Source organism: Cervus canadensis, chromosome 6 (assembly GCF_019320065.1).
Source record: "Cervus canadensis isolate Bull #8, Minnesota chromosome 6, ASM1932006v1, whole genome shotgun sequence".
NCBI classification, from domain to species: Eukaryota; Metazoa; Chordata; class Mammalia; order Artiodactyla; family Cervidae; genus Cervus; species Cervus canadensis.
In genome coordinates this window covers 23,638,873-23,662,424 of record NC_057391.1, presented here as the reverse complement: position 1 = coordinate 23,662,424, position 23,552 = coordinate 23,638,873, and the positions used below count along the sequence as shown (strand labels likewise).

At 43.6% G+C, this 23,552-nt stretch overlaps 3 protein-coding genes across 3 annotated transcripts; all 3 read left to right on the top strand.

The window, feature by feature from the left end:
• The first annotated feature begins 110 nt into the window (after positions 1 to 110).
• On the top strand, positions 111 to 12,564 carry LOC122444343 (angiogenin-1-like). Its single transcript, XM_043473045.1, has 2 exons — positions 111 to 196; positions 11,962 to 12,564. Exon 2 carries the CDS (start codon positions 11,980 to 11,982, stop codon positions 12,454 to 12,456), a length of 477 nt encoding a protein of 158 aa, XP_043328980.1. The 5' UTR covers positions 111 to 196; positions 11,962 to 11,979; the 3' UTR covers positions 12,457 to 12,564.
• Positions 12,565 to 16,331: 3,767 nt separating this feature from the next.
• LOC122444249 (ribonuclease 4-like) lies at positions 16,332 to 16,832 on the top strand. Its single transcript, XM_043472987.1, has one exon. It carries the CDS (start codon positions 16,377 to 16,379, stop codon positions 16,830 to 16,832), a length of 456 nt encoding a protein of 151 aa, XP_043328922.1. The 5' UTR covers positions 16,332 to 16,376.
• A 2,030-nt stretch (positions 16,833 to 18,862) lies between these two features.
• LOC122443981 (epididymal secretory protein E3-beta-like) lies at positions 18,863 to 19,380 on the top strand. Its single transcript, XM_043472806.1, has one exon. The coding sequence runs from the start codon at positions 18,889 to 18,891 to the stop codon at positions 19,378 to 19,380; it is 492 nt and encodes a 163-aa protein (XP_043328741.1). The 5' UTR covers positions 18,863 to 18,888.
• Positions 19,381 to 23,552: the final 4,172 nt, after the last annotated feature.

Below are 23,552 nucleotides of genomic sequence, written 5' to 3'. Positions count from 1 at the left end.
TAAGTGAAAAGGCATGAACCTGATTCATTTCCTGATCCAAGGCTGCTCCCCAGCCCACACCCAAATAAAAGCACCACAGGCCAAGCCAGTTCTTAAGACGTTCGTGGTGAGAGGAGGCCCTCAGAGATCTGAAGCCCAGTGGAGGGAAGCTGTGTCTCGCTGAGCCAGCATTGCAACAGGAGGACTCATTGACGAGGTGAGGCCTACGGGGGAACATGGGTGAGGAGAGAGGACAGGGAAGGGATGGGTTCTGGTCAGATAAGAGTGCCCTCAGGTGAGTGACAAGGTGGGCAAAGGAGCGACTCAATGTGGAGCAATGAGGACACACAGCGGGGAGAGGAGAGAGATGCTGGGGGCTGAGGGCACAAAATGGGGCTTTGGAGGAGATGGGGATGGAGTCGTGGATGGGATGAAACACAGAGAAATCAATAGGGACACAGGGACTCGGGGACACAGAGGGGTTGATGTGAGGGAGAAGAGAAGGAGCGAGGAATGGGAGGCATGGGGCAGAATGAATGAAAGAGGACAAGGATACAAGGTGAGGGGGACAGGAAGTGTGGTCACAGCAGTTGTAGGCACACAGAGAGGAGAGGAGGGAAAAGACACAGGGGGAGGGAAGAAGGAAACAGCAGGGCGGGAAGATGCCGATCAGTTAGAAGAAGCAGGTGTTCAAGGTAAGACTCCTAAAACATCATGAAGCCACATCAGTACTGGCTGATCCCAGGCCCAGCTGAGAAGGTGAAAGGAAGTGTACATTGGTCCCCTTCACAGAATGCTTGGAAATTAACCCCTGAAATCCCCTTAAATTCAGAGGCAGCCCAGGAAGGTTAGAACTACTATATCACACCACTGGGCTCCAGGCCTCAAGGAACCCTTTGAGAGGCAGTGGCCAGGCTCACCTACACCTCCCACACTCTTCTCTCAGGTAGGGCACTTGCCCCTCTCCCAAGTTATACAGTTTCCCTGGCTCCTCTTCAGGAGTGGGGCTCTGGATTCTGTGTCCTCTGAAGCCAGCTCCATGGAGACAGAGGTCACTGTGGATGGAGGAAATTTGGGAATTCCCTAGGAGTCAAAGAGCCCAAGTGGCCTGTCAAGCCTGTCACAAAGCTATGCTTTTATCAACCTTTACTGAGCAGCCCCTTCCCCAGGGAAACATTGTTCAATCTTCTCCTAATTTCCACCTCCTGCTGACACCCCAACACTTTACCTCTCAAGACAAATCAACTGCAAAAGGATAAAAAGCTTTTGAGGCTGTGCAGGTCCCTGTTGATGATCCCCATGTTACAAGACTTCCCATGTCTCTTCCTGTCCATCCCACCCTCATACACCCAGCAGCACAAACCAGGAAAGAAAGGGGTTCCCAGAATTCCCTGGTGGACCAATGGTTAGGACTCTGTCCTTTCACTGCCAAGAGTCAAGGTTCCATTCTTGGTCTGGAACTAAGATCCCACAAGACACGAGGTGCAGTCAAAAGATAAAAGGAGGAAGGGGTTCCAACACCTGAGCACAGGCTGCACTTTCCCAGAGGGTGGCTCTGACTCCCTTGTGACCCGCCAGGTGCAGTCCATGGTCTGGACTTAGGTGCTCACAGGTCTGGGCCTCCATCTCCCGCTTTCCACCTCCCAGCCTCTCCACGTTATCACTGTTTCCTCAGCCCAAGGACACACACATTCTCCACATGTCCTTTCTCACTCCAGTTCCCAGTACTGGGTCCTCTTAAAGTGAGGTCAGACATAGCTAGGGTACCTGAGAAAAGAAGACTTCGGTGTCTGCTGTTCCTGACTGGAGAAGACCTAATTACCTAATCAGCCTGGGTTGTTCAGTGGTCTCTGGGCTTCAAGTATTTTAGGAGACCCAACCCCTACCACCACCCCCTAGAGCAAGCCCCAGTGACCCCACCCTCACATCAGGGATAGCCACTTGTGCCAGCTCTTCTGGTAGCTTATCACAGGGGCATTAATGGTTGACCAGAAAGCCTGTGTGAAAGGTAACAGCTGGTAAGAGAGGAGGACAAGGCACCTGAAAGATCTAGGAATGTCAAATCTGCACTCTCCCCCAGAGCCAGATACCTGTCTTCTCCTGAAAAGAGCTAAGCAAGTAAATCATGAACTATGATTAAGACCCAAGTGCTGAGAATTCTCCCCAACAGACACAACCTCGAGAGTCATAATATAAACCAGACCCTGAGAAGAACTCCAGGAGAGGTGAGGGTGGAGTTATTATGAAGCAACAAGAGGAAAGGGGTGGAGTCAGGGTGAATCAGGGAAGGTTCCAGAGCAAAGATTTTCCCTGGGGAGAGTTTTAAGCATAAATAGGGTCCCCCTTCCAATTAGGGGTAGAGGATAGGCAATTCAGAGAGAAAAAGTCCAGAGACATTACACACATATGACAGAGCACTATATGTTTAGAACATTGCAAGTTTCTCTGTGGCACTGGGGATAACACAGAAATAAAATGTAGGCCATGGGAGACATCTCTTGAATACCATGCAAAACACTTCTATTTATAAAAAATATATATATAGACAGTTACCTTGAACTCATGGATGGACAAGACACAAGCAATGGAAAGAACCTTCCTGCTGGCATCCCATTGTACACCTGAGGGGAATGAGGGTCACGGTGGACCCAAGGTCAGACAGTTGCATCTTGGCACGGAAGCAGAAGCCAGTGTGAGGTCCCCAACTCCCCAGGGCAGAGTTCTCACTACACAGTGTTGCCTGGTGTACTGTGCATGGGAAACTGACCCTGGGGATGGACCGCCAAAGGGCTACAGTTTCTCATTGTGAAATAATCCCCTTCTTCCTCGAGCCTCGGATTTCCCCCTTTACCTCTTCCTGCTGTGCCCTGTGGCGGGAGAAGGCTTTGCTGCTCACCCCGCCTGTTGAGTTAGGGGCCTGGGGACTCATACTGGGGTAACATCAGGGGCTCTTATATCAGAGCAGCTAGAGTGAGGAGCAAGGAGGCAGGGTGGGGAGACAGGGCAACCTGTTTAGGAGGAAGGCTGCTAGTCCAAACAGTACCCTCCCTCTCATTAAAAGGCATCCCATGCTGGTTCCACCAAGGAAGCAAGGTCTCAAAAAAAGTCATTTGCTTAGAAATTTCTTGAGTCACACATCTTCCATCTTCTGCTTTCTTCCTGGGGTTAATCACTAGGACAGTTCCAACCAGTACAACACTGCTTCTTTCTCCACAGGTGGGGATATAGTCAAGAGACAAGCCACATGGGTGGGGAAGTCAAGGCAGGCATCTAAGATGAAGAGAGTCAGCCTTATGGAGTTTAGGAGACAAGTCTCACATCTACTTAAGTGGAGTCTTTTAAGGAGTCATTAGGTTACGCCTCTTGACCTACTGGCTGATCTGCTTTGAGCTTTGCATTTAACGGTCTCAAGGCCTTCCCTCACTGCAATCTGATCTGGCTTGTGTTCTTGCTTCCTGACTATGAATTTCACTCTCCAGAAAGGCTAATCCTTAATCCCCCTCTGCTTTCTTGGTTCTGCTGCAACCTCAACTTTTACCAATGTGTGTGAATTTATGTATACACAGTTCCTCGATGTGGTCATTCAAAGAGTCTGATAATAGCAATATCCCAAGAGTGACAAGTATGCTTAGCTTTTAGCAAGAACTTGGCTTTTATTTAAATACCATATACTATCCTTAAAAGAGCCTTGGAGAAATGGCTCCCTGAAGAAATGGCTACCCTCAGGGCTGGGACAGAAGAGGAGACTAGAAGATCTTTAGCCAGAATGCAAGGAAATACCCAAGGAATGATGGGAACGTCAAAAGGACACAGAAGTCAGTTTAAGGGGCTTCCAATGGCAAAATCTGTGACAATTTGAGCATAAAGATAATAATGAAAATAAGAGATTATATAAACAACTAAAAAAATGAGAACCCATGAGGCTACACTGATAAACAAATGAATAAGTTGATAGTTTGATAAAGAACAGGATATTGGCATAGTTTCAAAATAGAGTAAGTCTCCTACATAAGAAGGAGTTCTACTCTGAGAGCATGTTTGTAAGTCCTCTTTTTCATTAGTCCAAAAAAGTTAGCTGAGGGAGGCAACTGACACAACCTGCTATGTAGTACTATAGTATAATAGTTTTATAATACTTCTATAATATAGTTTTATAATAGTTTTATAACACTTTTCACACAAATTAATATAAAAATTAAAAAATTTTAACCTTACAGTACAGTACCTTGAAAAGTAGAGTAGTACAGTACAACAGTTGGCATATGGGGCTGGCATCGAGTGAACAGACCAGAGTTCCTGACCAGAGGAGGGAGAGAAGGCGCGAGATGGTTCAGCTGAAGGGTCATCAGCAACAGGAGATGGAGGGCGGGCTGCAGTTTCACTCGTACTTGACATCGATGGCACAGGTTCTGGTTCCTTGCTTATTCAATTCTGCCTGTTGTTCAGCCATTCAGTCGTGTCCGACTCTGTGCAACCCCATGGACCGCAGCACGCCAGGCTTCCCTGCCCTTCACCGTCTCCTGGAGCTTGCTCAAACTCATGTCCTTTGAGTTGGTGATGCCATCCAACCATCTCGTCTTCTGTCATCCTTTTCTCCTCCTGCCTTCAATCTTTCCCAGCATCAGGGTCTTTTCTAGTGAGTTAGCTTTTCGCATCAGGTGGCTGAAGTATTGCAGCTTCAGTTCTCCCTAGCCTCTTGTAAAAATGATCCAGTGATGTCTGGGTAGTAGCCTTTCTACTCTCATTTTAAATGACACAGTAGCACTGGATTGCATTCTGAACAGTTTCTGCAAGCTTTTTATGTCTTTCTATGTTCTGGTCCTGTGGCTCAAAAACTAACAGTGCCTCCTCAAGTAAAGAAAATCCCCTTGCCATTTCTTGTGTCGTGAATCTCATCAGTTCTTCAGTTACTTCTTCCTGTTGTATCTCTTTGTCCTTTCTCTGGGCCTCCAATTCCATTAGGTCTTCATCAGTAACCTCTTGTGTTGCACAGTTAAGGAGTTCAGTGAAACTGTCCCCTTGTGCATCTAAATCCAGCTTCTCACTGAGGGTCACTAAGTCACTGAAGACCTCTTTGGACTTCTCATCCACCTTCTCAAATCCACGAATTGTGAACAAACTGTAGGCAAAGGTGCTTCCAAACCCCGTTCTCAGTGACATTGAAACCTCATGCCAGGCAAAGTCAAAAATTTTTATGGCCTTGTAGATATAATAGTCCTTCCAAAATTGGCACAAGATTGTTCGTGATTTGTCACTTGCCTTTACTTCCTGATGAAAAATATGACATAAATAACATTTCCTGAAAGTCAGTATAACTCCCTAGTCTTTAGGTTGGATGAGCAATGTAGTATTCAGTGGCAGATGCACTTCTTTGATGTTGAGATGAAAGTCAGCCATGAATAGGAGGTTTCTGGGAGCACTGCTGAGCAGCAAATGAATGTTGAATGGGATATCCTTCTCCAAGCAATATTTCTCTACCTCTAGGATAAAGTGATAGAAAAACCAGTCCCAGAAAATTGTTTGCGTAACCCACACTTTGGGATTACTCTCACATACAACAGAAAGAGTACCCTTGGCTATGTTCTTACGGGCTCTTGGGTTCTCTGCATGATAAACTAAGAAGGATTCAGCTTCCTATCCCTGGGAGCATTGCCACCAAACAACAGAGCTAGCCTATCCTTTGCTGCTTTATACCCTGGCATCAAACTTCTCCTCCTTACTGATGTAACTTCGTCTGGCATCATCTTTCAGTACAGTCCCAGCTGTGTAGTTTGTAATGGTTGAAAACTTTCCAAATCTCAATTTTTCAGTTTATTTTTAAAAAGTGATGCACAGTTAATTAAAATAGGTGCTCCTCTCAAACAGTGTGTTTGCTCAGAAGAGGAAAGTGAGTGTTCGGATGCATTGTTGGATGCCAGCAGAGGCCCCACATCCTGCTACTTCTCTTTGTTCTGTTAAAAACCAAAATTCAACTGAGTAAATTTGAAGACTTAATTGGTTTTGTTGAATCATTGATGAAAGGGGCAGCATCTCATCTAGTAAATAAGAGAGGTGCTCCAAGGAGCCTGCAGTGGAAGGGTTTTATAGGCAGAAACTGGAAGAAGCAAGAAAGTTATTAGTAAAAAAAAGAGAAAGGATTGTTTCAGTCAAGGTTCCCCTGCTGTTTGATTTCAGAGTTTCCTCATAAGAAGAACTGACTTACATAATAACCACCTCACATAGTTCTGGTGAGGGTTAAATATATGAGCTTTTCATAGAATGCAAGGTAACACTGATTATTATAATTATTATGATGATGCCAAGTGCATTTGTTTTACTGGTAGGCAGCATGTCTTTAGCTAATGCCTAAAATACCGGGAGACTGAAAACGTAGAGGTGGGTAAATGACAAGAGAAGGTTGGTAATTTTTAACAAGATGACAGCGTCCTAGGTCCAACACCAGTGAAAGTGGTTGCTGGGGGTCTGTGAAACGGCTGGGCGCCTGCTGCTACCTCATTATGGTCTTTACAGACCGGGACCTGGGGACTGGAGTCGACGAAGAGAGGGATGCGGGGGACCCAAGTCTCGAGTGAAACAAGGGTGCTTTATTTGGAACAGCCTGTGCGTATATACTTTGATACAAGGAAGCTTTAAGCAGCAAAAATAAAGTTGAGCAAAAACAGAACCAGGTGAATAACAGTCGTCACAGGGCCAGAAGACAATCCACATCCTGAGTAGTAGGGATGTGACTGAATAGTTTACAGTAAGGTAAAATGTCACTGAAGGGAATCCACGCATGCGCTCTGTCTCGTGACCTCAGTCCTGAGAACCGCGTGCAGCTCTGCTCATTCCTGTTTTCCAGGAACTGATAAGGAACAGAGGGCCCTTGAGAAACAGCACACAAAGGAAGAAAACAACATATAGGATTCCTTAAAGTTGAACATCCCCTGACACTACCTGATATTTGAAACCATAGGATCTGAAAGTGATCCCGGTGCCCTTGCGTCCACTTTCTATGCAGGCAACATAGCCATTTTGTGAGCGGATGCAAGGCAGTGTTGCATTGATGGTGGAGTTAGACAATTTTACAACAAAATATCGGGTGCTCACAGTTAGTCATTTGTGGACAGGTAAAGAAGAAAGGAAACAGAAGCCCAGGATAAGGATATTTCTGAAGGTTAAGAGCTGGGAAGTTGAGGTCAGGTGCAGGGTGCTAACAGCTGTCACATAACCTTCTCTGGAAGTGCTTTCCCGATTCTATAAAACCTACTTAGCACCTGTTCATGAGACCAAATTCTGTGGGTAAGGAGAAAGTACAGTGGAGCTGCATCCTCCTGGGGGACCCCGTCTTCTCTGCAGGCTTCTACAAGGCAGTTCTTGGAGCTGGCCCAAGAAACATCTTTGGGATCCAGATCATTGCATGGGAACAATGAAACCTCGGTCCTGTCTCAGGCAGGGGTAAGAACCAGGGATGTCAGAAAGCCAACTTGGGGACAAAAGGCCATATTTATCAAATTTGCCTCCTAGAACAAATCTCTAATCCATTCAAGTGAGTTAATGTTCGACCCAGTTGGGCCCAAGGAAGAGGCGAATGACTCTCCATGTTTTGTCCAAGAGTAGTGTCCTTGGTCTGTGTGTCTCTGACGGGACTGAGGATTTTCAGTTCTAGTCTATCCACCCTGTCCATCTGATCACTGTATGATCAGAACCGGAGGGGCCTCCAGGTTCACTCAGCTGGAACCCATCTCCAGGAACAAACAGTTGGAATTCCTTTGCAGTTGGAAGGAAACTTCTAGATTTTTGTAAGATTCTTCCATCTGGGTAATCTATTGTTTTATATATGTTTGTTTGTTTATATGCTATTTCTAGCTGTCCATCCATCTCAATGAACCTATTCCCCCACCCTTTAAAGCCTGTGGGCCCAAGCTCATGAATTCAGAAGAAAATGAATTAGGTTCCAAAGTCTAAAATGAAAACAGATTTCTTTAGGGGATATTCTATATGTAGATAAAAGCAAACTAGTGCAGCTGGGAGCAAGCGGAGGTTTAGGAGAGATTCCTAAATTGTGATAAAATCCCCAAAGAAGGAGAGACAGGTGCTGAAGGGCATCTGGATGCCCCCACCCCACCCCAGACACAGACAGTGTATGTGGCTTAATAAGGGAAAAACAGAAGTATAGTTTTAGCTCTGTTTTCTTTCTTTCCTTTCTAATATTTATTATTTATTTGGCTACACTGGGTCTTAGCTGAGGCATGGGAGATCTTCCATCCTTGTTTTTAGCTGCAGCATGGCAGATCTTTTTTTTTTTTTTTTTTTAGTTGCCGTTATGTAGGATCGTTAGCTGTAGCATGAGGGATCTACTTCCCTGACCAGGGATGGAACCCAGCCCCTGCATTGGGAGCTTGGAGTCTTAGCCACTGGACCATCAGGGAAGTCCTAGCACTGTTTTCTTATAACATGCATGCATGTGTTCTCAGTCTTATCTCCTTCCCTGCTATTTACTTTCCTTAAGAAAGTTTGGGGAAATTCCATGTCAGTCCAAGTGTTTAGGACTTTTTGCTTTTCACCGCCAAGGGTGTGGGTTCATTCCTTTGTCAGAGAACCAAGATCCCACAAATCATACAGTGCAAACAAAAAAAGGAAGAGAGAAGTTCTTGGATGCTCCAAGAAGTAAGTGGAACACATCCAAAGTTCAAAGGAAGGTACACTGACTGTAGTTACTCATAATCCAATGTCAAGGTAATTTTTTGGTGCATAAAGTTTGATGGATCTGTTGAGTACAAAATATTGCCTGTGGGGAGAGGAAGAGAATATTAATTTTTATAAAGATCAAGGGGTTGGTTTGAGACACAGGTAAAGTTAGTCTAAAGAACATTTGGAACAAATTCCACTGACAATTAAGTGCTTGGGTCTAGAAGGACCTGACGATTATGTGCTTGGGTCTAGAAGGATCTGTCTAAATGAGTCTGACAGTCCTTGACCAAATGTGAGGCCCTGCACTTTTGGCCTACGCAGATTCTGTACCATAAATATTCTGTCCTTATTTGGTTTTTTCCCACAAATATTCTGTACCACAAATATTCTTTCTCTTATTTGTCTTTTCCCAATTCCCTTTTACCTTTCTTTTTGGGAAATTTAAAATTGCAAACATTTTTGTGGAAGGTATGAGTGAGGGAGCAGATGTTAAATAGAGGTGGCCATGGTGCATGTTTGCTAGGGTTTGGTTTCTGGATGTTTCAGGGAGTCATGATTAGAACACATTCATGCTAGGTCGCTCAGTCATGTCAGGCACTTTGCAACCCCAGGGACTGTAGCCCCTCCGGCTTCTCTACCCATGGGATTCTCCAGGCAAGAATACTGGAATGGGTTGCCTTGCCCTCCTCCAGGGGATCTTCCCAACCCAGGAATCTAACCTGTTTCCTGAGGCTACTACATTGCAGGCAGATTCTTTACCACTGAGCTGCTGGGGAAGCCCCCAAGTTTGCAATAAGCCTGAGCAAAATTTAGCTGAGTTGTTACAGGATGAATATGCAAATTTTGTACATCAGAAATAAATATATTCCTTTACCTCCCCAGACCGGAACATAAGGACCTTCAACCTCCCAACAAACAAGTGCCTTTTTAGGGTGCCAACCCTGAGGTAGGGTCAGAGCCTTAACTAGAGGTGGAGAGGCCTGGGCTTACACCCTGAGCCTTACAGGATGATGCACACCAGTGAGACTTGGCTCAGATCACCCTGACATCGCTTTCTTTTTGCCTTGTGACACCAACTAAGCCCATACAAACTTATCTTTCCAATTCCATGCTCACTGGACTTTTGCTAGTGAAACTAGAATGGCTCTGTTATGCCTAATGAGAGCCATGGAATTTCAAACTTTTATAGCTCGCAACTCTCATTTCATAGATAAGTTTAGACCTGGAGAGGAAAATGACATCAGTCATTAAAACAGTTATTACTGAGGGTCTGCTATGAGGCAGGCAGTATGATTCAAGGTGAATACTATATGTCTAAAGCATAGAGTGTTTGGACAGAGACTGTGGCCAGGCCTGCCAGCGCACACCCCTTTCTGTGATCAGCAATATCCCCTGTACAATACTGACTCCTACAAGGACCCACCATTTCCTCCAAGCGAGAGAGACAACATTCCTATCCACCGCTGCCACCTAATGACTCTTTTGGGTACGACCAGCTCAGGTTCTGCTAGATTTTTGAACTCTGGGATTCTGGCCTCTGTTCACAGTGTGATCATTAAGGATACTTCCACCCTTGACAGCCTGCCATTCTACAACTGCTTTTGATGTTAAAAGGCAATATTTTGTCCATTGCAGAGCAGGGGACTTAACTGATTACAATTCAAGAAAAGTGTCTTCCCCAAAAGTAGGAAGGAAATACGCACTCAGGAGACTGAAAGCGCCGTGTAAATGTAAAGAGCTTGGCGCGTGGGGGGCGTGGCAGCCCAGCGGCTGTGCTGGGGCAGTGGCCCTGTAGGACGGCTTGTTATTCTTTTAGGCGTGACTCTCCCAGTCGTCTACCACTTTCTTGCCAACCTCCCCAAATTATTTTCGCTGATTCTATTACAAATGATAACTCTTACGTGCTTAATGGAAACCTTTTCAGGGACTATTTCAATATTGAGGAATGACCAAAGAATTTCTTAGTGTATAATCTGATAATTCTTTGGCAATATACTGAATTTGTCTATAGTCATGATAAAACAGATAAAGATCAATGCCAGATGCTGATTAGAAAGGGCGGTCATTTCACTCAGCCTGTCACATGGCTTCCCATGTAAACTGCAGAACCCCAAATGCTCTTATATTTCTAGAGTCACATTGTACTCCCAGGATTGTTTAGCATCATGACAGGCTTAGTGCTACAACCGGTGGCCTCTTTAAGGGCTACAAAAACATTTAATATGAAAATATGTTTACTGACTTACACACAAGAAAAGCACAATGTAAAAATTAATAATTAATTTAATGTCCATGACACTATACCATTTATCTTTCAATTTAGGATTCATAAAGATTATAGTATATCTAAAAATAAATTTAAGGTCAAACTTTCATCCCATTATAAGAATTTTGCAGCATGTGTGATTGCTAAGAAGTCATGAAAAAGTGAAAGTGAAAGTCTCACAGTCATGTCCAACTCTTTGGGACCCCATAAACTGTAGCCTGCCGATATCCTCTGTCCATGGAATTCTCCAGGCAAGAATACTGGAATGGGTTGCCATTTCCTTCTCCAGGGGATCTTCCCAACCCAGGAATCAAACCCAGGTCTCCTACACTGCAGGCAGATTCTTTACTAACCGAGCCACCAGGGAAGCCTACCTCTTGGGGGATTAGGTCCGCTTCGCTTCCTTTCACCTCAGGGTCAAACTGCTCTCACTACTCTTCTCGCAGTCAGCTGATGGACTGACTTGTTCGGGAATCCTGTCTTCACCAGTCCTCTCTGATAGCCCTTCCCTGGGCTCAAGGTTCCCTGAAAGTCCTTCTTCTTAGCTCTCAGAGTATATCTTACTGTCTCTTCTCAGTAAATTGGCACTCCCATCCTTTCCCCATGGGTGCTGCATCCTGGATTAGCGAGGCACTGGATGTGTCTTAATGGTCTTTGTGTTCTAGGACCTAGCACAGTGCCTGGTACCCAATAGGGGCTTATGTAGTGCTTGTTATTAAATTAGTTAATAAATGAATTAAAAAATGTGAGTGGATTTTGAACTGCAACAACTGACAGAAAGGTAAATTCTTAGAGATCCTCAGGGATAGGAATCGGTGGTTGTACTTGGAAGTTGTATTCAGGAAACGTTTTTATAGATGTTACAAAGTAATCAATTGAGAAGACATACGAGACTACTGAGGAAAGGAAAAGAAAAAAATATATCTAGTGACAGAGGATACATGATTCATGATGCCCTGCCAGAGAGGAAAATCCTTGTCCTTTTAGCCTAATTTGGCAATTCTATTCTGTGCTGCTATTACATCTCCTTTTGTCCTTGGCAGGAGCCCTTGTTGAAAGAGATGATGATGGTCCTGAGCCCCCTGTTTTGGGTCTTCATGCTGGGACTGAGTCTGACCCCACTGACTCTGGCTAAGGATGACCGCAGATACAGACACTTCCTGACCCAGCACTATGATCGTAGCCCAAAGGGCCGGGATAACAAATACTGTGAAACGATGATGGAGAGACGAAAACTGACCAAACCCTGCAAAGGCATCAACACCTTTGTTCATGGCAACAAGAATGACATCAAGGACATCTGTAAAGATAAGAATGGAAAACCTTACAGAGGCAATCTCAGAATAAGCAAGTCTGCCTTCCAGGTCACCATTTGCAAGCATAAAGGAGGGTCCACCCGGCCTCCATGCTATTACAAAGCCACCAAAGCCTACAGAGTCATCGTTATCGGCTGTGAAAAGGGCTGGCCCGTCCACTTTGATGAGTCCTTTGTCCCTCCACGCAAGCAGTCCGGAGCTGGCGCTGCTCTTCCTTCATAGCATTTCCCCCTTACACCGCGGCAACATTCGTTGCTAGGAATCCTGAAAATGACCTGCTGACCTTTTCTTTTCTGCTTTAGAATATATTTCATTAATAAATATGTCTCTGAGTCTTCTCACTGATTCTTGGTCTATTGATCTTTCCCCATTTTCCCTGTTCAATTGAAAGGGTTGGATGGGAAAGCAATGCTTTTTTCCTTGTCAGTCAGTTCCTGATCAGGTGTTCAAGGAGTGGACTTTACTTTTCTGTGAAGGTAAAAATGTTAAATTCATCTTACAGAGATTGTTGGGAAAATTCCAAGGCTTAAGGCCCCTAAGCAGAATTTTTAGGAGAGGCAAATTGTTTTTGCTGTCACCTAATAAGCCAATATTACTTTTACAAACGTTAAGCCTTAGGAAGAAGAATTTAGTACTAAATACCAACAGATTAATTACACTTTCTTTCTCTCTCTCTCTGTTACACACACACACAGACACACACACACACAGGCAAACACACCCACCCACACTTTGGTAATCCTGCATAAATAAAAAAACACAATCAGGATAGCCACCTCTTACCTTAAGTAGGAAGTAATTTGATATTGTTTTGACTGGAACACTCCCAGGATATTCTCTGGTTATTTTATATAAAGATAAAAGACTGATTACTACATTATTTTCTCTTTAATGTTTTACTTTATTAACTGATATCTAGCAACGCTGAGGTCTTGGGAAGGTCATACAAAGATTTCAAGCTTTTCCTTTGTTCTTCAACTTGATATGTTTTCAAGTAAATACAAGCTTAAGTTAACAGACAGTCTCTGTAAAATATGTTAATTAACCCATGAGTTCAAAGTTACCTAATTTCATCAACAGATGCCTGGATATCTTACTTAGAAAGTAGTTAATAAACTACAGTTATGCATTGCTAGTTCTTCCATTTTATGAATAACTATCACAGTCACTATTCCCCATGGTTGCCTCCCCTGCTGCCTACATAACCTGAAATGGACCAATTTGAATAAAGTATTCAATTTATGGAGGAAGGGATGAAAGAGTAGGTTACTGGTTCATCTACTTAAAAATTGGAAACTTTGTCATTTCTCTCCAAAGTAGGAAGAAGGATTTTCCAAACCTCTTTATTGGAAAATTTGTCTTACTATAAAAATCAAAAAAATCCTTAGGAAGCAAAATATTAACAATGTTTGATAGACTATCTGATTTTTTTTTTCTGGTTCTCCGATCAGTGATGAAAGTGAAGTCGCTCAGTAGTGTCTGACTCTTTGCAACCCCATGGACTATAGTCCGCCAGGCTCCTCCTCCATCCATGGAATTTTCCAGGCAAGAATACTGGAATGGGTTGTCATTTCCCACTACCGGGGATCATCCCAACCCAAGGATCAAACTCACATTGCTTGGATCGAGCTCAGGTCTCCCACATTGCAGGCAGACTCTTTACCCTCTGAGCCACCAGGGAATCCCAATCAGTGGTAGTGTGTATTAATTGTTCAGTCACATCTGACTCTTTGCCACCCTGTGGATTATAGCTGGCCAGGCTCCTCTCTCCATGGGATTTTCCAGGCAAGACTATTGGAAAGTGATAGTCACTCACTTGTGCCCGACTCTGTGACCCCATGGGCTGCAGCCCACCCAGTTCCTCTGTCTATGGGATTTTCCAGGCAAGAATACTGGAATGGGTTGCCATTTCCTACTAGAGGGGATCATCCCAATCCAGGGATCAAACCCACATCTCTTGCCTCTCCTGCATTGGCGGGAGGATTCTTTACCACTAGTGTCACCTGAGAAGACTGCAATTCAGTGTAGTTGTTATTTTATCAGATTGAAGGGAACAAAGGAAACCATGAAAAATGGGAATCCAAAAATGATCATTGCTGACACCTACTAAACACTTAGGCTAGGCATCGTGATAAGCCCTTTATGTTGATTTTATCATTTCTTCTTCACAACGTTCCTTTGAGGAGAAGGACCCTATGGACCTTGCCCCTACACCATGTCCTCTGCCTGCCTTTTGTCTGTGGAAAACTTTAGTCAAAGAATAAGTTTAACGAGAGAAACGAGAAAAGTGGAAACAAAGGGAAACAGTCCAAGGAGACTAAATAATAATGTAGTCAAGGACCTTTAGTTCTTTCTCAAGGGCTATAGATAATATTCTGAGCCATAGCCTGTGAGCTGTCTTACAGATACTAAAACACCAGGTGGAGAAGTTAACATTATAATGACCAGACTGTTCCAAGGACATGAGCTGCCACAGTTCCGAGAACTGGCCACAAGGAAATGGAAACAAATAGATGATGGAACTGAAGACTAGCTGTACCTAAAACAACCAACATGTCACTAGTCAGACCACCGATGACCAATCTGAAGACGACTATCAGAGATGACTTTGCTGTTCCTGCATGTAGTCCCCCACCCCGACTTGTGTCTGTAAAATCTCTTGCCCCACTGGTTGTGGGGATACGGGAAGTCAGCCTTTGGATGGATGTCCACCACCCTCTCCCCACAGTTGCAGGCATCTGAAATAAAGCAAGCTTTCCTTTCCACCAACCTGGCCTGCTTATTGCCTCTTAAGCGGTGAGCAGCTGGACTCCCCACAACTCTTTCGGTAACATTGAAATGAAAGTAAAAGTCCCTTAGTCATGTCCAACTCTTTGCGACCCCATGGACTATTCAGTCCATGGAATTCTCTAGGCCAGAATATTGGAGTGGGTAGCTTTTGCAGCCCCATGGACTTATACAGTCCATGAAATTCTCTAGGCCAGAATATTGGAGTGGGTAGCCTCTCTCCAGGGGATCTTCTCAACCCACGGATTGAATCCAGGCCTCCCGCATTACAGGCGGATTCTTTACCAGCTGAGCCACAAGGGAAGCCTGGTAGCACTTTCATTAGTTTATTCTACTTCTAAGGAAACACACTGAGAGAAGTTAAGCAATTTCCCCAAGATCATACAGTTAGTGTGCTAAAACTAGGTCTTTCGGATCTCACCATATCAAAAGAAGTTCTTACTGAGATTAAACATGTCAGCAGAGCAAGCCATTGGTGCAAGCTCTAACCTAAAAGTATGTGTTGGGGGCATTTGGGGACCATTTCATTTTCTGTTGTAGGCAGAAGCTTGAGAGGCACCCATTGATGTCGACTTTGAACTCTGTTCATAATATTTTTCCATGTCTTACTAAGTCAGTTGGTTACTGTGCCTGAGGCCACTCATGCTCTTGTATAAAAAGTAAAATCTTCTCTGTAGGTAGTCGTGTTGCTAACCCATGTTGTTCGTCACAAAGAAGCAGAATGAGAGAAAGGAGACAGAATTGTGCACAGCTAGTTTTGGGACAGACAACACAAAGTACATTGTGGGGATGAAGCTCTTGCCCAAGTGCTAAGTGTGTCTTCAGAAGTTGAATCCAGTGGTCCTGGGGTGAGGAGTAAATCGAGCATCACTTCTTCCTGCCACCCTGCTTCCCACAACTCCTTCACTTCCCTCTCCTCCTAACTCCATATCGCGTATCTGAAGCAGCAGACACAGCAATGTGACTTAGAGCTTTGGGTCTTTCTGTGCACAGGCAAAATGTGGTTGTGAACTGAGAAGATGGCATTTAAATGAATGATAGTTATGTTTAATCCTGATCATTATTGTTAAGGATAGGCTGTAGGTGGAATAAGATGCAAGTCCCTCATCAGCGTTATAATCACACACAGTGTGATCCACCATCATGAAGCAGCATCTTTGAAAACAAAGGACAGTAGTAACATACGTATCAAACTAGGAACTCAGCTGGTCCTAACCCTTAGGCTGCACGTGTAGAAAATGGGCCCATCTGATGCTCCAAAAATTGCCCTTGCTGCTTTGGGTTGCTCACTTCCTGTTGAATCTGGGATGATTTTTCTTGCCCCTTGGTCTTCTCTAGGCATCTCCAAGGCAGTGATGGCTCTCCAGCGGACCCAGGTCTTTCTTCTGTTCTTGCTGCTGAGCCTGCTGGGGCTGGGGCTGGTACAGCCCTCCTATGGCCAGGATCGCATGTACCAACGATTCCTGCGGCAACACATGGACCCTGATGAGACAGGAGGCAATGACGGCTACTGCAACCTGATGATGCAAAGACGGAAGATGACTTCACAGCAGTGCAAGCGCTTCAACACTTTCATTCATGAAGATCTTTGGAACATCCGCAGTATCTGCAGCACCGCCAACATTCAGTGCAAGAACGGCCGGATGAACTGCCATGAGGGTGTAGTGAGGGTCACAGACTGCAGGGAGACAGGGAGTTCCAGGGCTCCCAACTGCAGATACCGGGCCAAGGCCAGCACCACAAGTCAGCATTTGAAGTTTGACTCCTTTGCTCCAGGCTATTCTCAGAGTAAACCCAAGTGTTCCAGATGAAAAGATGCAGGACTGGTTCTTTTAGTAAGGCCATCTAATCCCCTCCCCCCAACTACTGCCAATCAGTTGGAGCACTGTACCTCCCACTGACTGTTATTCCTTCCATCTTTCCTTCACTGCTGCAGACTTCTTGGCTCTAAGGAAAGGGGAAAGACACACACTCTCTGCTCTGCACATCCATAAACTAATCCCCACTACGACCAGTGACAGGAGTGTTGGATCTAAATAGGGTGAGTTATGGTTAGAAGGGCTGGTGCTGAGGATGTTTAGAGGGAAAGGCCCAGGAATGCTGGAAGAGGAAATTAAGATGGTGGGATTAAGAATAGACAGTGACCCAACTTGTGAGAACTAATGACCTGGATTCAATCTTGCTGATACAGTTTTTATAGCCTCTCCCCACTCTTCCTAAGTGTAATATCACCATCCCTTGGTATCCATGGGGTATTGGTCCAGGATCCTCCATGCCCAGGATACCAAAATGCAAGCATGCTCAAGTGCCTTGTATAAAATGGCACAGTGTTTGCATCTAAACTATATACTTTTCTCTACATCACTTTTAATACCTAAACAAGGTAAATTTTATGTAAATAGCTGTAGATACAATGTAAGTGCTATGGAAATAATTGACAGCACAAAGCAAATTCAAGTGTTACTTTTTAGAACTTTCTGGGGGAAAAAAAATTTTTTTTGGAGTATTTTTAATCCATGTCTGTGGTTGGTGGAATCCCTGGGTGCAGAGCAGGTGGATTCAGAGGGTTAACTGTACACTGAAGTACCTTGAATCCTGGTCTTCTCATCTTGTTTAGGCCTTTTGAGCCAGGGATAGGGTATCACAAAAGAGAAGGTACCTACCCCTTGTGCTATATTTGGCACAGTACTTGACATTCTGAAAAATGCTGTCAATAAGTGTATCTCATTAGACTCTCACAGGTCTGAGGGATGAATTATTAGGCCCGTTTTGAGGCATCATGCTCAGAGAGTTGAGAATTAGGATAGAGGTTCCACATCATTAGGCATACTCCTCATGGTAAATGAGAACAGGGAGCTAGTTTAAAGGGGAGACTTTTTCAAGCAACTCTCTGTCCTAATTTGAATAAAATAGCTCTTGTGAAGGCAGCTTCAATCTTGATATTTGAATGATTGAAACAATATTTCAAAACTGGAGCTCCTTATAACATTCTTAATGACAAATCAAGATCAATTATAATGACAATAATTAGGAAAATGTCTTCTGAGCAGTGGTGTGTGTAGTCAGAAGTGAAAATATGTTTCACAGGTTTTGGGGAAGTGTCATAAGGAAGACAAGATTCTAGAAAGCACCATCTTGCAGAATCAGTATAGTTGCAGCCTAGGATTTCAGGGAACCAAAGCCTCCTGCTTGGAAAATATTCTTCAAGTCTCTATTCATATTCTGCATCCCCTTTAAAGGGACGTGCGTGCTCAGTTGCTTCGGTCATGTCCGAGTCTCTGTGACCCCATGGACTGTAGCCCACCAGGCTCTTCTGTCCAGGATTCTCCAGACAAGAATTCTGGAGTGGGTTGCCGTGCCCTCCTCCAGGGGATCTTCCTGACCCAGGAATCAAATCTTGGTCTCCTGTGTCTCCTGCACTGAAGGTAGATTCTTAACAGCTGAGCCACCAAGGAAGCCCCTTTCGAGCCCTTGCTCGAAGGGACAACCCTTCCCTTCTTTGAGATTGCAACCCTTTGCAATTCACAGACATAATGCTTAAAATCCCCTTTTCTTTAAGATACACACTCTTTTGAGAATTGAAGTGGATGCACAACAGCTAGCTAGAGTGAGATTGATTCCTCAGTTCAGATGAAAGAGAGGGCAGACAGGAGGTATTTGGAAATGCCAAAATAAACTTCAATTTTTTACAACTTTGCTCTTGTCTCAGACAGGCTATAGCATATTTTCATTTCTTATAAACTTTATTATCTCATGAGACTTATCTTCCAGCCTGGAAACCAAATGGTAAAATTGGGTCCAAGTGCCTACAGTGACAGAGAGAAGAATTTTAAGGTGGAGCTCAGCTCTCAGGGCAGTGCTGAGACAATGCTTTCCTCTCTCTTTCCCGTGCCTCCGCAGGTGGTCCTGGTGACTGAGATGGCATCCACTCTAAAGGTCCTAGGCTCTCTGTGGGCTCTGCTGTTCCCTCTATCTGGGCTTCTTGTACACAGCCAGAACCTTTCCTGGAGGGAATTTATGAAACAGCACCACCTGAGCACAAACTGGGAATTCAGCAAGTACAAATGCAACGATCTGATGAGGGAAAGAGGCATTCCAAAAGACAAGAACTATCACATCTTCATCTATACCTTATGGCACAAAATTGAGCGTATATGCCTGAGGAACTGGAGAGACCGCTACAGAAATGTATATATATGGGCCCCAGATCCCTTCAAGACACTCAAGTGCATCCGGAAGAACAGCAAAAGCAGTTACAAAGATTACAAGAGCTACAGCTACATTGAATTCCATTGCAGCATGAATGGGTTTGTTGATGTTGTAGAGGACATGAGGTTCCTAGAGGATATCGACAACTAGAAAGTCCAACCAGACCCACAGCTTTCAGTGTTCAGTGCTTCCAAGTGGTGGCCCCACCTACATCAAGAGCCCTTGCATTTATGGGCCAATATTTCCAACTACTTAGAGTTGGTTCACATGGTTTCTTGCTCTCATAACTTCACCTGTGTTGTCTCTCTGCCTGAAATACCCTTCTGCTCTCATTTATTTGATTTCCTTCTACATGTTTGTTTGTTTGTTTGTTTTTAAAGATTCAGCACATATGGCATCTTTCTGACTAATCTGGGAAATTTTCCTGATATTGATTCTCCTTATACCTTTGCAAGCTGAATGATCTTTCCATCCCTAAATAAATTATATCATTTCAATGTGTGTGAAATTTATTTATGTGTGCAGAGTATGTGTTGTGTGATTAGTACAGGTATTCTAAGTGTGTGTTATATAGCTTTTGCTTGAATGTGATTTGTGCTTTATGTAGGTGTGTATTATATGTGTGTGTCTAAAGCATATACTAGTTTTTCTTGTGTGTGTGATGAAACTATAATTGTTTATGTGCTAAGCTGGGGAGATTTTGTAAGCATTGATGGTGGGGAAATGCTAAGATCCACCCAGATTGGTTGATGTGACCAGAGCTGATTAGGTATAAAATATGTAGCATGTTCCTGACACATGGCAGTTGCTCAGCCATCACTGTTTTCTTCCTTCCTCATCCTTTGACTTGATATTTTAACTTTGACAAAATAAACATGACAAATGCCTACCAATCCTCTCTCTTCCTGGCTTTTGTTAAGAATATCTCTAAGGAGGCTATTGCATTTCAGATGAGTTAAACTGTTACATCTCTTGATGAATAGTACATTAAGTAGATGATATGAGCAAAGTGAGTTTATCTGATAAACAACCATTTCACATGGCAGAGATATAGGGTAGGGCTTTGTTGTTGTTTAGTACTTAAGTCTTATCTGGCTCTTTTGAGACTCCATGGACTTAAGTCTTATCTGGCTCTTTTGAGACTCCATGGACTGTAGCCCATCAGCCTCCTCTGTCCATGGGATTTCCCAAGCAAGAATACTGAAGTGGGTTGCCATTTCCTTCTTCGGAGGTTCTTCCTAGCCCAGGGATCAGAGTTGCGTCTCCTGAATCCGCACTGGCAGGCCAATTCTTTACCACTGAGTCACCAAGGAAGCTCCAGGGTAGGCAAAGAAGACTTTAAAAGTGGGGCTTAAGACTTACATTTTGTTGGAGGAAAGAAGAAGTAGATTGGAGAAGGAAATGTTAAAGACACAAGTAAATAGTGTTCACCGAAGTTGTTTGCTAAATTGAGGATAGAGAAACAGAGTAAGAAATGTTCATGTCATATAATTTTGCCTGGAGCAGGTATTTGAAGGAGACATACTGAACATTAAATGACCTTGTGTTCTTCAATCTCCTGCATCACTGAGTGACTCAAGCCCTGAAACTAATAGGGACAGAGTAATGGGACAAAGTAGATGATTAAATAGTTAACTCCACTAGAGGATTGTAAGTAAAGAAAAAAGTATGGGAGATCCCTGTAAATTAATGATTACTCAAGAAAGCAGATTTGCTTAACCACAAAACGGAACAGACTTGCTTAGAAACAAAATCCACACAGCAGAGGCATGAACCATGTCTCCAAACAATAAAACAATGGTGGCATGAGACCAAGTATTCTTGCCTGGAGAGTCCCATAGACAGAGGACCCTGGCTGGCTATAGCCCAGGGAGTCTCAAAGAGTTGGACACTACTGAAGCAACTTAGTATGCACCCACGCTGATTCCGAATAAACCTATCTTTGCTGGAGAAATATCTGGCAGTCTATTTGTTTCAGGGCAACATAGTACAATAGCCTTGTGTTGTTGCTTAGACTTTCCCATATCCACTTCCCCTATTTGGATAGATGCATATTCATTTACTGTGGATGATGACTGCAATCATGAAATGAAAAGATGCTCACTCCTTGAAAGGAAAGTTATGATATAACCTAGGCAATTAAAAAGCAGAGACATCACTTTGTCAACAAAGGTCCATATAGTCAAAGCTATGGGTTTTTTTGTTGTTTTTTTTTTTTTCCAAAGCTATGGTTTTTCCAGTAGTCATGTACAGAGGTGAGAGTCGGATCATAAAGAAGTGAGAGGGCAACAGGCAGGAAGGCCTGGGGTCTCCAAACGGAGGAAAGAGGCTGCAAGTGCCAGACATTTTTATCTCTCTTAAGCGGCAGGAGGAAACAAACCAGCGATATTTTTTCTTCTCTATACAAATTTAAAAAGAGGTTTCTCTTAAAATGCTGTGTTGCCATGACACCTGGTTTCACCTGAAGCTAACTACTCTCAAACCTTGAGTTAACCAATACATTTCTTTTTCTTATGGAAATGCTGTCTTAAGCTATGACTCTATCTTCAAGTTGGTTCCGCCAAAGGGCCCAACCTACTTACTCAGGCATTGTTCCCCTAATCTATGTAAACGAAACTATTTGTTGGTAATCTGCCCTTCTACAAGATTCAAGTCAATTGTTTTATGGCCAGGGATGAATTATCTGGTGCCATTCTAAGTCTTATGACATTCCTTTCTTTTCATTAACAGATTGTGAGTGACTATATAACATTAATGTATCCTGCCTGAGGACAGTCTTTGGATTAAACCCTCTGGCTAATTCTGTTATCTTAAAACATAAATTATGGGAGTAGATCTGGTCTTTACAAGGATGTATCCTGCCTGAGGACAATCTTTGGATTAAACCTTCTGGCCAACTCTGTTATCTTAAAATGTAAATTATGGGAGTAGGTCTGGTGAGGTCTTTACAACCTCCAGACATTCTTTGGATTCATTGGAAAGTATATAACTCCATTGCTAACACTAGCAAAGGGGGTACTCTTTTGCCCCCTTCTGATGCCTATGTCAGAAGCTTTCTCTATCTCCTTTTTTACTTTAATAAAACTTTATTACACAAAAGCTCTGAGCGATCCAGCCTCGTCTCTGGCTCCAGATTGAATTCATCTCCTCCAGAGGCCAAGAATCCTGGCATCTTATCATTCAGCAACAACCTTTCAGAAGGCACCCAGCTTTTGAATTGTGGTGCTGGCGAAGATTCTTGAGAGTCTCTTGCACAGCAAGGAGATCAAACCAGTCAATCCTAAAGGAAATCATCCTGAATATTCATTGGAAGGACTGTTGCTGAAGCTGAAGCTCCAATGCTTTGACCACCTAATGCGAAGAGCCAACTCATTGGAACAGACCCTAATGCTGAGAAGATCTAAGGCAAAAGGAGAAACGGGCAGGAGAGAATGAGTTGGTTAGATAGCATCACCAGCTCAATGGACATGAATATGAGCAAACTCCAAAAGATAGTTGAGGTCAAAGGAGCCTGGGGTCCTACAGTCCATTGGGTCACAAAGAGTCAGACATGACTTAGCGGTTCAACAACAACAATATTCATTTCCCTTAGGGAACTATCCTTCTTATTTTTGTGTGTGTATTGGTGGGGCTGTCCACTAAGGTTCCCGAACTCCTCTACTGAGTCAAACCATAGTAATAGGATCCAAGGTAGGCTAGCTGTACCCTCTCTTATAGGAAACCAGAATGTACCTCTTTGACACAGGAGTATTTTGAGAAGTAGCAGATAAAGGAGAAGCTTTGAAATAGAGTATAGATTACCCTATAGAAGGGAAATTGACAATTACAATGGAAATCTCCATTTGTAAGGATGCCTCCCTCTCTTTCCAGGAAGGAAAAAATGACTCTAATCATAAGACACACTTGTCAACTAAAATCTGCATAACAAAACTTACCCTTGTTTACTGTACCTTTCCTGGTCACCTCCCCATAATTTGCTGCCTCCACATTCTTCTTTCTTTGTTTTAGCTGAAGAGAGAATGTAAGCCCAAGTTCTAGCCACTTCATTGTGTTGCTCATCATTGAGCTTCTCTTATGTCTAGGTGGGGTATTCACAGTAATAAACTTCTGTCCATTCTTCTCTTGTTAATCTGTCTTTTGTTATAGAGACCCTGAGAACTGGAAAAGAAAAATGGAGAAGGTTTTTTTTTTCCCCCCTACACTGTCCTCAGAGTATAAATCTCAAGTAGTGATGCAAGGATTTTTTTTTTTAAAGGTAAAGTGGATTCATGCCCATTTGGCACTGTTCAGCCTTTGATCCAAGGTTCTTGTGTTCCAGCTTT